Raw genomic sequence first — 11661 nt, 5'->3', positions numbered from 1 at the left:
TGTCACTTGGAAGATTGCAGGCCCCCATCAACGTAATTCCAGCGAGGAAGGCAAAACCGGGCGGCTTCTCCCGGCTGCGGATTAACTCGCTGCTCAGCGGGTGCCAGCGGCACGGGGCGGGGGGGGGACACCCAGGGGACCCGGCACGTCCATTGGTCCCAGGGCTGCACCGCACCGGGATGCACGGCTGCTCTGCACCATCCTCAGCCCCAATCCACATCCTTCATGGATGGGGACGACCCTGCACCCAGCCCTGGGGGGGGTTGCAGGGTGGCTGGGTCCGAACAGAGGGTGCCTGGCCTTGCACAGAGCCCCTTAGGGGACTTCTTGGCTTCTTGCCACCACCCCAAATTTTCCTCAAGCTGCTGTTTGCTCTTCAAGCTCCCTCCAAATCCAGCTGGCCTTTCTTCTCTGCTGCACACCCAAGTTTCTGACTGGAGGTGCTTTAAGCCTCTCCGTAAAGCCTGGAGGATAACGGGATCCACCATGGTTGTCACGCTGCTAGCAGGGGCTAAAGATTTTTTTTTTTTTTTTCCTTGCTCTTGAGTCAAATCTAGCTGTTCCTTGCACAGCAGGAATTTAAACCCCAGCTCCCACGTCCCCCTGGCTGTATGTATGGGACGGGGACCACGCGTACCTGCGGGCTCCTGCATCCCTGATGCTGAATTGCCTTCAGGTGGGGGAAACCCCGAGGCCGGGTGGCTGCGGGGTGCGGGGATGGCAGCTTTGGGGGAGCCAGGGAGATAATGCAGGGGCGATGCACCCGCCCGGGGGCTGCCATCCTGCCAGCAGCGATGCCCCTCGAGCTGCAGCCCAGTTTCACTGCTCAACCCCCAGGGACATGGGGGTCGGTCGTGTTGTGACTTAGAGCATCATCCCTATAGCAGGAAAACGGGGGGGGCAAAAAAAATAAGCACTGAGAAATCCCAGCCTTGAATTTCGGGCTGGGGGGGAAACAGCATGCAGCATCACTTTGCATCATTTCTTTTAACCCAAAACCCTTCGTGCTGCCACCACAGCTCCCCAGGAGCCCCGAATCCCGCAGCAGCATCTCTGCACAGGACATGCCCAAGCCATGCCCAAGGCGTGACCAAGCCGTGACCAAGCCATGCCCAAGCCGAAGATGGCCCTGGGGTTGCCAGCAGCTGCCAGGGCCAGGTTCTCTTGCCAGTAGATGGCAGGACCCCTCCGCAGCACACCCAGCACCCACCTCCGCAGGCAGGGGCACTGAGATGCCATTTGTCCCTCTTGGGATAAAAGAAAAAAAATAACACCCAACCCTAAAACATGACTTTTCGGCAGCTGGAGAGAGCTGTTTCTGCAGCCCCGGCGGAGCCGTGCCAGCGGAACGTGCCACCAGCTGGGGCAGCCCCGTGGTGTGGTGGGCACCCAGATCCCCTCGGGGTGCTCAGCGCAGCACCCAGCATCGCCACCACCTGCCCCTCGCCCGTGAAACATGGCCGAGGCAGCGCCTTAGCTTTTCCCATTTACATTCCTCGGCCGACACCTCCTCTCCCTGCGTCTCTAATAATATCACCCCAGATTAATTGGCACTAATACAAATGTACACAGCTCCATAAAAAGATGTCACCTCGCTCACAATGAGGGAAACGGCTGCTCGCACATTATCTCTGCTCTGCAGGCGTGTAATTCACTCCTCGGGAACACACGCTATTTATTCTGTTACCCTATAACAATCTCTCTGCAAACACAACGGGATCGGGGGGGGGGGTGGAAATAAACACCCCGCCATGCCACTGTCACCAGCACCGCGTCGGTTGTCCCCATGCAGGGGCACCCATGGGTCCCCCCCGCAGAGCAGGGTGGGATGCATGGGGTGATGGGGCAGGGAGATGCGGGGCTCGGGGATGTCCCTACACCCGGGATCCAGCCCTTGGCCCGGCGTTGTTTGATGCAACTTCAAATTCTCAGGCCTGGGGGGATCTAAGAGGCTTTGGGATGGTGCCAAAAAGCTAATTAAAAGGACACTGGCAAGGAATGTGCAAGGGGAAGGACTGCAACCTGTTTCTTCCCCGTAACTGGGCTCCCCTCCCCGGGGCAGGGCTGCGTGCCGGTGTTTGGCACCCAGCGGCTCCGTTGAGGCTTTTTTGGCTCCTTACGGCAGGGGTGAGATGCCCCCCGAGGGTGTGACAGCGACCGGGGTCTGTCCCCATGGCCCCTCAAGGAATGCTGTCGCCGCTTCTTCTAGCACAAAGAGCCGGGAATAGCCAACACGTGTCGGGTAAATAACACGGGTGCCGTGAGCGGCGTCGGCGGGCGATGCCGTGGATGTGCCGGAGGAACCGGCTGCGTCTGCAGCACTGCACTGGCCTCCAACTCCAAAATGCCTGTGGCCGTGCCGGGGTTGCGGGGAGGATGGAGACCTCGGCTCCCCGTCCCCCAGGCCCTGATGGAGTCAGCACCCATCACGGCTGATGCAAAGCAGAGGCCACTCAAGTCTCCTCGGGCCGGACCCTGCAAAGCCACCGCGCTTGATTTCATCACGCACGGGAGTCGTGGCAGGGAAGGGAAAGGCTCTGGAAGCAGAGCTGCCTGCCCTGGGGTGTGATGGTCTCCAGGAAGGCTGCGAATCGGGGCCAAACGAGGTGAAAAACGCCGTCAGGATCATTTTGGGGGGCAGCCGGCCAAGCGGGGGGAGAGCAAAGCCTTGTCCTCGGCAGCATATCCCTCCCTCGATGGTTTTTTTTTTTTCTCCCCTGGAACTCTTCTTAATTCCTAACTTAATTTCTTTTGACATCCTCATTGCCGGCTTGACCTCTTTACTGGAATCATGTGCTGCTTAAAACTCATTATCCCACCATTGGAACAGGAAGTTAATTAAAAACCCTTTAAAAAAAGAAAAAGAGAGGGGGGAAAAAAAAAGCACACCCCATGTCCAGGGATAGATGGAGAGGGGACACGGCCAAGCCGCTGTGCCGTGCAGTGCCGGGCTGTGCTGTGCCATGTCCCCACAGCCCACCAGCCCCCTGCTTGCCCACTGGTCCAAAAATTGCATCACTAATTGGGGAGCACCCGCCATCGCCACTGGTAACCCCGCCCAAGATGAGAACAGCCACGGCCAAGGGCTGGGTTTGGCAGAAATGGTTATTTTTCACAGAAGAATATTCCCATCGCAGGCCCAAAAATATAAGCGGCTCCTGTTTACCCCACAATTAGCCCCAAAATCGCCGCCTGGCTGCATGCTCGCGGCAAGGGCTGGCTTGTGCGGCTGGGATGATGTTGAGGGGGACCCCAGCACCCCTCTGGAGTCCCCAGTGCACCCTGGGGTGCCCCCCCCCCCCGAGCCGGGGTCACGGTCACCCTGGAAGTCGCAAGTGAGACTTTTTGGACTGTCCATCTACAAATGAACGGGATTTTAAGAGGGGTTTGGGATCCCCAAGAGGCCCTGGGGACCCCATGGAAGGGCTTGGGGGTCCCCCAGGAGGCTTTGAGGACCTCCAAAGGGTGGGTTGGTACCCCACTGGGGGGGGGACTGAGGTCCCAGAAGGGGGGATTGGTGGCCCCGTGGGAGTTTAGGACCTTCCCGAGGGGGCATGAGGGTGCAAAGGGCGATTGGGACCCCAAAAGGGGGAGTTGGGGACACCAAAGGAGCGGTTGGGGTCCCAAAGGAGGGCGTTAGGAACCCTGAAGTGGGGTTGGGGTCTCAAGGGAGGGGCTTGAGGACTCCAAGGGGGGGTTGGAGTCCCAAAGGAGCAGGTTGGGGACCCCAGAGGAGGCTTTGGGGACCCCGAAGGGGGAGTTGGGGACCCCGAGCAGGGGATAGGACCCCCAAAGGGGAGGGGGTCAGGGCCCCAAGGCAGGGGGCTGGAGGCCTCGGGGGGGGGGGGGGCGCATGGCGACCCCAAAGTGGGGCTGGGGACACGCGGGAGGCTTTGGGAACCGTCCCCCCGCCCGGATCGGGCCCCGCCCTCAATGGGTCCCCGCCCCTTCCCCGCCCCCGTCGTCCTCCTCGCCCCGCCCCCTCGCCGCCCCGCCCCTCGCCGCGGCGGTAGCCGGCGACGCCATCCGGTGGGCGGGGCCGTCGGGAGGCGGAGGGGGGTGGGGTGGGTGGGCGGTGGCCTATGGGCGGCCGCGGCGGTGCGCGGCGGAGGCAGGCCCCGCCCCCGTGGAACGTTCCGCGGGTTTGATCCGCCGCGGCGCCCCATTGAGAAAATCCCGCGGCGGCGGCGGCGGCGGCGGCTCCGCTCCGCCGCGTACGGCCCCGGCCCCGGCCCCGGCCACGCTGGGCGGGGGGGGCGGGCATGCGAGCAGCCGGGGGCCCGCCCGCCGCCACCCACCTGCCGCCCGCCCAGCCGCCAGCCGGGGCGCCGGGCTCGCCCCCCGCCGAGCGATGTCCAGGAGGAAACAGAGCAACCCCCGGCAGATTAAACGTGAGTCCGCGGTACCGGTACTCCCCCCCCCGTATCCCCCCTCCTGAGCTGCCGCCAGCTGCCCCCTTCTCTTCTCGACTGCCTTCCCTCCCCCCTTTATTTTTTTGCACCACCCCCTCGGCGGCAGCACCCCCGCCCCGCCGGAGCGCGCCCCCACCCCCCAATCCCCCCGGTACTTCCTCACCCCCCCCCGGTACCCAGCCGGGACGGCCGCCGTGGGTGCCCGTTCCCGCTACCGGTCGCCCGTTGTAGTCTCCGTCTCCGCCGCCTACCCCCCCCCCCCCCCCCGCACCAGCGCGGTGGCTCCGGTACCGGCTCCCGATGGGGGCCCCGATAAGGCTTTAAAATATTCCGTTCTGCAAGTCCCGTCCTGATAACATCGCTCTGTCGGGACGGCCTGAAATTGTGATCTTATCTCCCCTGCCTGCCTCCCATCCAGCGCCGGGAGCCGGGGTGAGGGGCTCCCCAAACCTTCCCCCACCCCACCCCGGGCACCCCAGCCCTGCCAGCAGCTCCTCACCCCGGGTACGGCACCCTCACCCCGCTCCCCTTTCCACACGGGGACCCCCACGGTTCGCCGTCGGTGCCGCCGGACGCGCCGTGCCATTGTCCCCGCTGACCGCGCTGGCCTCGACCTTTCGCCCTGCCCGGTGGTCCCCTTCCCGCTTCGCACCCCCCAACCCAGGGCAAGGGATGGGGTGATAACACCCCGGGCCGACAGCGGGAAGGACCACCGTGGCGGTCCCACGGGATTCGGGCCATGGTCCGTGTCTCCCCGTCTCCGGAGGGTCGCGCTCCCCTCGATCCAACCCATCGGCCAGAATCCGGTTTCGGTCCGGCGGGGATGTACCGGCCGCGCTGAGAAATTCTGCAAAGTGCTGGAAGTTTGTCGGTGACGGGCTTAGCTCGGCTTTTCTCCCTTCCTCTCTGGTGTGTGTATGTGTGTGTTTCTTTTCTTTCCCCCTTGAGTCGATGGAAGCTGGCGATAAGAGGGAGATGGGAGGATAGGGAAGGCTGGCCACCATGTGATAATCTAGCTTTATCTTTCTCTTGAAATAATTGCAAGGCTGAGTTGCACCTACCTGTTTCCCTGCCTGGGGTGATTGCTCTGGTGATAAAGCTCAGCTAGACTTTTACCCGGGTAGAGTTAAAAATAGTCCCAGCTGCCTCCTGTATTTTTTTTTTTTTTGGTGATAATTTTCTCCTTTAGCTTTATCCAACTTCTGCGGCTTTATTTCGGCAAAAAGCCCGGCTGCCCGGCAATCACTCCCCTAGTAACTCCAGCTCATTAAACTGGGAGCGTTAAGACCGAAGCGAGCGGTAGCGTCGCAGCCGCCGAAATAACAACGCCGATGTGGGCGATAGCCGCTCGCGTGGGGGACGCGCCGATGGCAGGGCACCGGCACCCACCGGCGTGGACCTCGGTGGGGGCAAAAAAATGGGGCTGGATGAGGCCGTGGCAGCTTGGCCGGGCGAAGGCGGCTCGTATCTCCTTCCTCTGCTGCTTTTCTGCAGAGATGTGAAGAAATGATAAAGTGGGAGGCTGATCTCAGGCCGCCGGCGATGGCCAAAACTGATTAAAAGCTGAAAGCTTGGAACCCTTCCTGTATGTGTCAACATGAAAACAGTCATTAGAGGCGGCGAGAGCGCGGCGAGAGCGCCTTGCCGCTGCCTCCGACGGCTCTCCGCGCCGAGGGAAGGTATGCATGAATCAGGGCTCCGGTAACCAGACTCCTCTCATGTACAGACCGGACCTGTTTCCACAAAGTCTATCCTTTTTATCATCTCGGCTGGAGAATTAAAAACCTCCTCCAGATTGGTATCTGCTGATTTTATTTTCCTGGGTGACGCTATGTTCTTGCTCTGGCTTCGTCTCTTCTGGGGTTTGGTTTGGTTTTTTCTTTTTTTTTTTTTTTTGGTTTTTTTTTTAAAACTCGATGCGATGCGCAGATAGGCTCGCAGGGGAGATCGCCGGGAGAGCGGGCGATCGCCAAGAGTGATAAGACAAAGATCAGACACCGGACTATATTTAACCAGTTGCTTTAACCTCCTTCTTCGCTTTTTGGGCTGGAGCGATGCAGCGATGGAGGGGGACGGGGGTACCAGCAGCGTGGGGTCCCTCCGAGCCCCCCCGGGAGCACCTGCTCTGCCCGGTGGCACGTGGTGGTGAGGCTCTGAAAGCCGATTGCGCCTAGCTGGTGGCTTCCGATAGCGGAGAAAACACCCAGAGCATTTATTGATTTGATTTTGCAGGGTACCTGCCTGGGGGGGACAGTTGCTTTTTGCCCCCCCCCTCCATCCGTGGCTGTAAAACCAGCAACCTCCCTGCAGCTGCTGCTGCTGCTTTATAGGGTTGGGGTTTTTTTTTTTCCTCTTTATTTATTTTTTTTTCTGTCTTTTGTTCTGCTGGTAGATAGATGTGAGGGGCTGATAGAGAGCAGGAGCTGATCTCCAACCCAGATAGCCTGTTATATTTATTAACTTCAAACATGGGAGCGCGGGCACACAGCTGATGAGCGAGGCTGCTGGCAGCTGCCTGTGCGTGCACTCGCAGCGCCGGGTCTTCTGATGGGGGAAGCTGATAAGCGGGAGATTGATCTCATCTTGCTGATGTGCCTCTCCCTCTGTTGTTGTTCTAATATATATTATTCTTTTTTTTTCTTTCCGAAATCAAATGGAAACGAACATTTTTGTAGTAGTTGCAGGGGCCTGCTTGTGGGTTTTTTCTTTTTTTTTTTTTTTTTCCTTTTCCCTTTCTATTCTGCTTTCAGCTACAGTAGATCTGAGCTCCCGATAAGCGCCGAGGCGCGATCTCCATCCTGATAGAGATTGCCAGGGGAGATAAGGACCACTTATCTCTCCCCACCAGACCGGAGCAGGATTCGCTACAACAACAAACACAGCAAAGAGGGGCAAAAGGGCTCCAACAGTTTGTTCCATTGCAAACGTGATTAACGCAGGCGCTTTAATTATCTGATGGGGGGCAGCTGCATATGTGTTTGTATTTCTCAAGGTGTTTTTTCTTCCTCCACCCCGTGTGCTCTGTGAAACAAGCTGGGTTGAGAAGCCGAGCTCTCCCCAGTGCCTGTTATCAGCTGCAGATGTTGCATTAGTTTGATGAGAGCTTTGACTTTCTTTTTCGATCATTATCTCGCATTCTGCTCTGCGGAGCAAACGCATGGGCTGGGGCAGGGGGGTGGCGAAAGCACCGTCATATTTTTGCGTGTGGATTTTCTTTAATTGCTATTAGATGGTGTTAGATAGCGAGTGTGATCTGCGCTGTTAAACCTGGCTGCCTCTTGATGGGTTGGTTTGGGCTGGGTACTTTGGGGGTTTTTTGTTTTTTTGTTTTTTTTTCCCTTCCTCTTTTGCAAGCTTGGCTGCTCCCCAGTCCCGTGTGGGCTCTGCGGTGATGCCGGGCGGGAGGTCGTGGTGCTGGGCAGGGGGTCGCGGTGCCAACCGGACCGTGGGAGCCATCGGCCTTCCCAGGAGCTTGGAAAATTGCATTTCTTGCAAAGATGACAGCGGCCAACCCGGTATCTATTTTTAGCGGCGGCGTGGTGAGCCGGTGGCGTGGGATGCTCCCGGCACGCCTCCTGCCCGCTCCTCTCCCGCTCCCTTTGCTCGCTGAGTCGCTCCTTTCCTTTCAGTCCGTGCAGGTGACTAACTGCCTCCGCTTGCCTTTTTTTTTTGTTTGTTTGTTTTTTGTTTCCCCACCACCACCACCACCTCCTGTCGCTCTGATGCTGCTGCACTTTTCCATCACTGCCAGCCTCCTCCGTGCCTCAGTTTCCCCATCCACACCTGCCAGGGAAGGGATGCTCTGGGCTGGGGTGGGCAGTGGCGTGTCTGGGGAGGCACATTACCCAGAGCCGCTCTGCAGGGTGGGGAGGGTTTGCTGCTGGGGCCCCCCAGCTCTGCTCCCCAAAGCGGTATTTTCTACACCTCCCCGGGGGCTGCCTCGGCGTTGCAGCCCCCCGTGCCCCACTCCCGGCATCCCAAGGGTGGCATCCCCGTGTCCCACATGTCTGCTACACCCACGGGTGCTGCCTGCTTGCCTGCCAACCCCTCCCCTCTTGTGCAAACACCCCCCCCCCATCCCCTGAGGCGTTTGCCAGCCCTGACTCAGTAGCATCCCGAAATGACGGCTCCTCGGTGCAGGCAGGAAAGCCCCATGGCACATCCACCCCCGCAGCGGCCCTGCCCATTCCAGCTGCTGCCGGTGTCTTGGGATGCGCCATCAAAGGTGAGGATCCGGCGTGGTCCCCACGGGTGGGATGGGGCTGGCAATGGTGGGGCGCGTCCGGTAGAGCCCGCAACCCGCTGTGATGAGCTCTCCCAGCCATCGCCAGCTGTTCCCTGATGGTCACTCGGGAACGCCACGGGAAAGCCGTGCTCCTGCTGGATGCGGGGTTTGGATCAGCCGCGGGTGATGCTTGAAGGAGTTTCTCTCCTCTTCCGTGGCCAGTGGTCCAGGCGCGGGCATCCCTGCGGGCCAGGGAGAGGGGTCGGCACCGTGCTCGGCGGCTGGTGGCCGAGGGGACAGCTCGCCTCGGCCTCTCTCCGGAGCAATATATCCATTTACGGGGCTCTGGGCCACCCTCTGCCACCAGCCCCATGCTCTGCTGGCCACGGGACACGTCACGGCTGTCCCACGCGGGAGCTTCCCTCAGCGCCTACGAGCCTGTTTTGGGACCCGCTCGGGCTTTATCCCCAGGACGGTTCTTCCCAACCATCCCCATCTCCGCATCAGGTAGGAAGGATGCGTGCGGGATGCTCGGAGGCCAAGTGCCGGATCCAGGCTTGCCACGGCCGTGCGTGGGGCACCCGGCAGCGCGGCAAAACCTGTTCTGCCGAGAGCCCCGGCGCACGTCCCTGCCGGCGGCCGGCGGGCGTGAAGGCGGCGCTGGCAGCCGCGCCGGCGAGGGAGGTTGCGGCGGCTTTGGCAGGCGGCCGCTTCCAGGGCCCGTGGGCGCTGGGGTTGGGTTGGTTCGTGTCTGCCGCCGCTCTTCCACCTCCTGCACTGCCGGGGACACCCCCGCGCCGCCCCCTCCTCGGGCACCCCGAGCAGGCACGGAACCGCGGCGATGCCCGCGCCGCAGGGACCATCCTTGACATCCCACACCGGAGCGGGAAAACCACCTCCGGCTGGGATTTATGGCCCTGGATCCAAACACGCGCGGTTGGGCAAGGTCTTATTTTCCATCGTGAATCACGAGGCCACCTAGCAAGCTGCAAGGTTGCCCTTTCGCCAAGTTGCGAGCCGGCCAGTTCGGCAATCGGGGCTTGGGAAGAAAGCGATCCTTTCCCCATGGGAATTGCAGCAGGTTGCGCAAGGAGATAGTGCCACGGTGCAGGTGATCCACGATTCCTGGAGAGGGGCAGCCCCGTCCCTCCCTGGGGACCCATCGGAGCCGCCCGGCGATGGCAGCATCCCAAAGACAACGTGGCATTGAGTCACTGGAGAGCCAAGTCCTCCGGCATCACCGTGTCCGCGTCCACCGTCTGCAGCATCCCTGGGGCACCCTGCGCCGTGCGATGCTCCCAGCCCTGTGCCGGCTGTGGGGCCGATGCTACCCGCATCCCTGGGAAGGGACGGGACAACGCTGCCCAAACCCGGAGCAGCAGGGCTGGCACAGCCTGGGGACGGAGCTGCTGTGCCCTGCTTGGCGTCGGCGGATTTGGGGTCAAATACACCCCTTCTGGGGAAGGGAAGAGGATGTTTTCCATGCATGCTGTCCATCCTACTGCAAAAAAACCCCATGATGTGCCTTGGAAAATGCTGACTGGGGTGATGCTGCGGAGACAAAACCAGCCCAGACCTTCCACGGCAGCTGGGACCCGAGGCTGCCCGGCGAGGGGGATGTGAGCGGCCCCCAGCACTGGTCGGAGCAACTGGGGGGGGATGGCAGGAGCAGAGAAACCTTGGGCTTTTAAGATCTCTTTATCTAACAAGAAAAAGTGGAAAACGCCTCTCTGCCAGCCCTGCATCGCGCTCCAGCTCTGCGAGTCCTATGGCTGCGCCAGGGGCATGGATTTTTCTTCCTGGGGGGAGAAGAAATCAGCTCCCCCCCTCCATTGGAGAAGAGCAGGAATGGGAGCAGGAAGCCAATTTTTTTTTTTTTCTGCGACACATCCCATGACTGTTTTTGTTGCCTGACTCAGGGCTTTTGGACGCTCCGGCTTGGCCAGGCTGCTGTCCTGCTGCTTATTTTATCAGGAAAGTTCAAGTGTTTCAGGGGTAATACAGTTCCCTCTTCCGATGGCTGCCCGGCAAAGGCTCCGCATTGTTCCCGCAGCAACATGTTTTTTTGGAAGGGATGAAATGCCGAAAGGAATGTAACTGCTGACCTTGGGCTGCAGTGGGGTTAAGGAGTGTGTGCCTATGAGTCACTCCAGATAAGAGCCTTCCACGGCTTTTTTCCTCCAAAATAATTCTTTATCTCCTCTTTCTCACATCAACATATTTTCTTGACATCTCCCATTTGATAGCGCGTGGAGGAAATGTGCTCCTCTAATTTGTTCATCTGATGAAATATAGATGCATTGTTTTCTCTCGTCCTTGGTGAGCCGGGGGTCGGTGCCCGAGGCTTTGGGGATGCTCAGTGGGATTGGTACCCAAGGCGTGCAGGGCTTTGGGGCTGTGCCTTGGGGTCGGTACCCGGAATGCGCAGGAGGATGCCGGACTAGGAGAGCATCACCCCACGTGTTGCCAGCTCAGGGGACTGTGGGGAGGAAAAGCTGCTTTTTGCTTTTCCCCCCTGCTTCGCCGGGAAGTTTGGCCGCTCGCTCGCTTCTCCGTCTCCCAGCCGAGGCCTCTCATGCTACTTCCAGCTCCTATGATAATGCGGAAAGTTGAACTGGCCCCATTACTGCGCTGCGATGGTTGCCTTGATAATGCCCCGATAATGGCAGCGATAGCGGCAGCTCGGTAGCCAATGGCTCTGCCGCTCCTCCCATTAACATTCCCCACCACGGACCGGCTCGGAGCTGCCTATCTGCTCTCCATTTCCACTCCTCCGCTAGATAAGAATGGAAATACTGACTTCATAGCTCACTGATTAAAGTGTCTGGATTTCTTGATAATACACAGATAAATTATGTTTTTCAAAAAGAAGGTAGGGAAGGGAGTGCGAGGGGAGGGAAAAGCCTTCAGTCCATTTTTATTATTATTTTTTTTTCTTTCCCTTCCCTCTTTCTGGCCGTGCCCGGTGGGTTGGGGTTTTTCAGCTCCAAAATGCCCTCCCCAGCCTGTGCCCGGGGTTGGCAG

At 59.7% G+C, this 11661-nt stretch overlaps 1 protein-coding gene across 1 annotated transcript in view; it reads left to right on the top strand.

Moving 5' to 3' along the window:
* Positions 1–4080: 4080 nt before the first annotated feature.
* The window catches only part of ZFPM1 (zinc finger protein, FOG family member 1), a 34823-nt gene continuing 27242 nt past the window's right edge, over positions 4081–11661 (top strand). The window contains exon 1 of the mRNA XM_069793298.1: positions 4081–4391. Coding sequence (XP_069649399.1) covers positions 4352–4391 — 40 coding nt within the window. The 5' untranslated portion in view covers positions 4081–4351. The remainder of the gene's footprint in view (positions 4392–11661) is intronic.

This window comes from Haliaeetus albicilla, chromosome 10 (genome assembly GCF_947461875.1).
Source record: "Haliaeetus albicilla chromosome 10, bHalAlb1.1, whole genome shotgun sequence".
Lineage (NCBI taxonomy): Eukaryota > Metazoa > Chordata > Aves > Accipitriformes > Accipitridae > Haliaeetus > Haliaeetus albicilla.
This window is presented reverse-complemented; position numbering and strand designations above follow the sequence as displayed.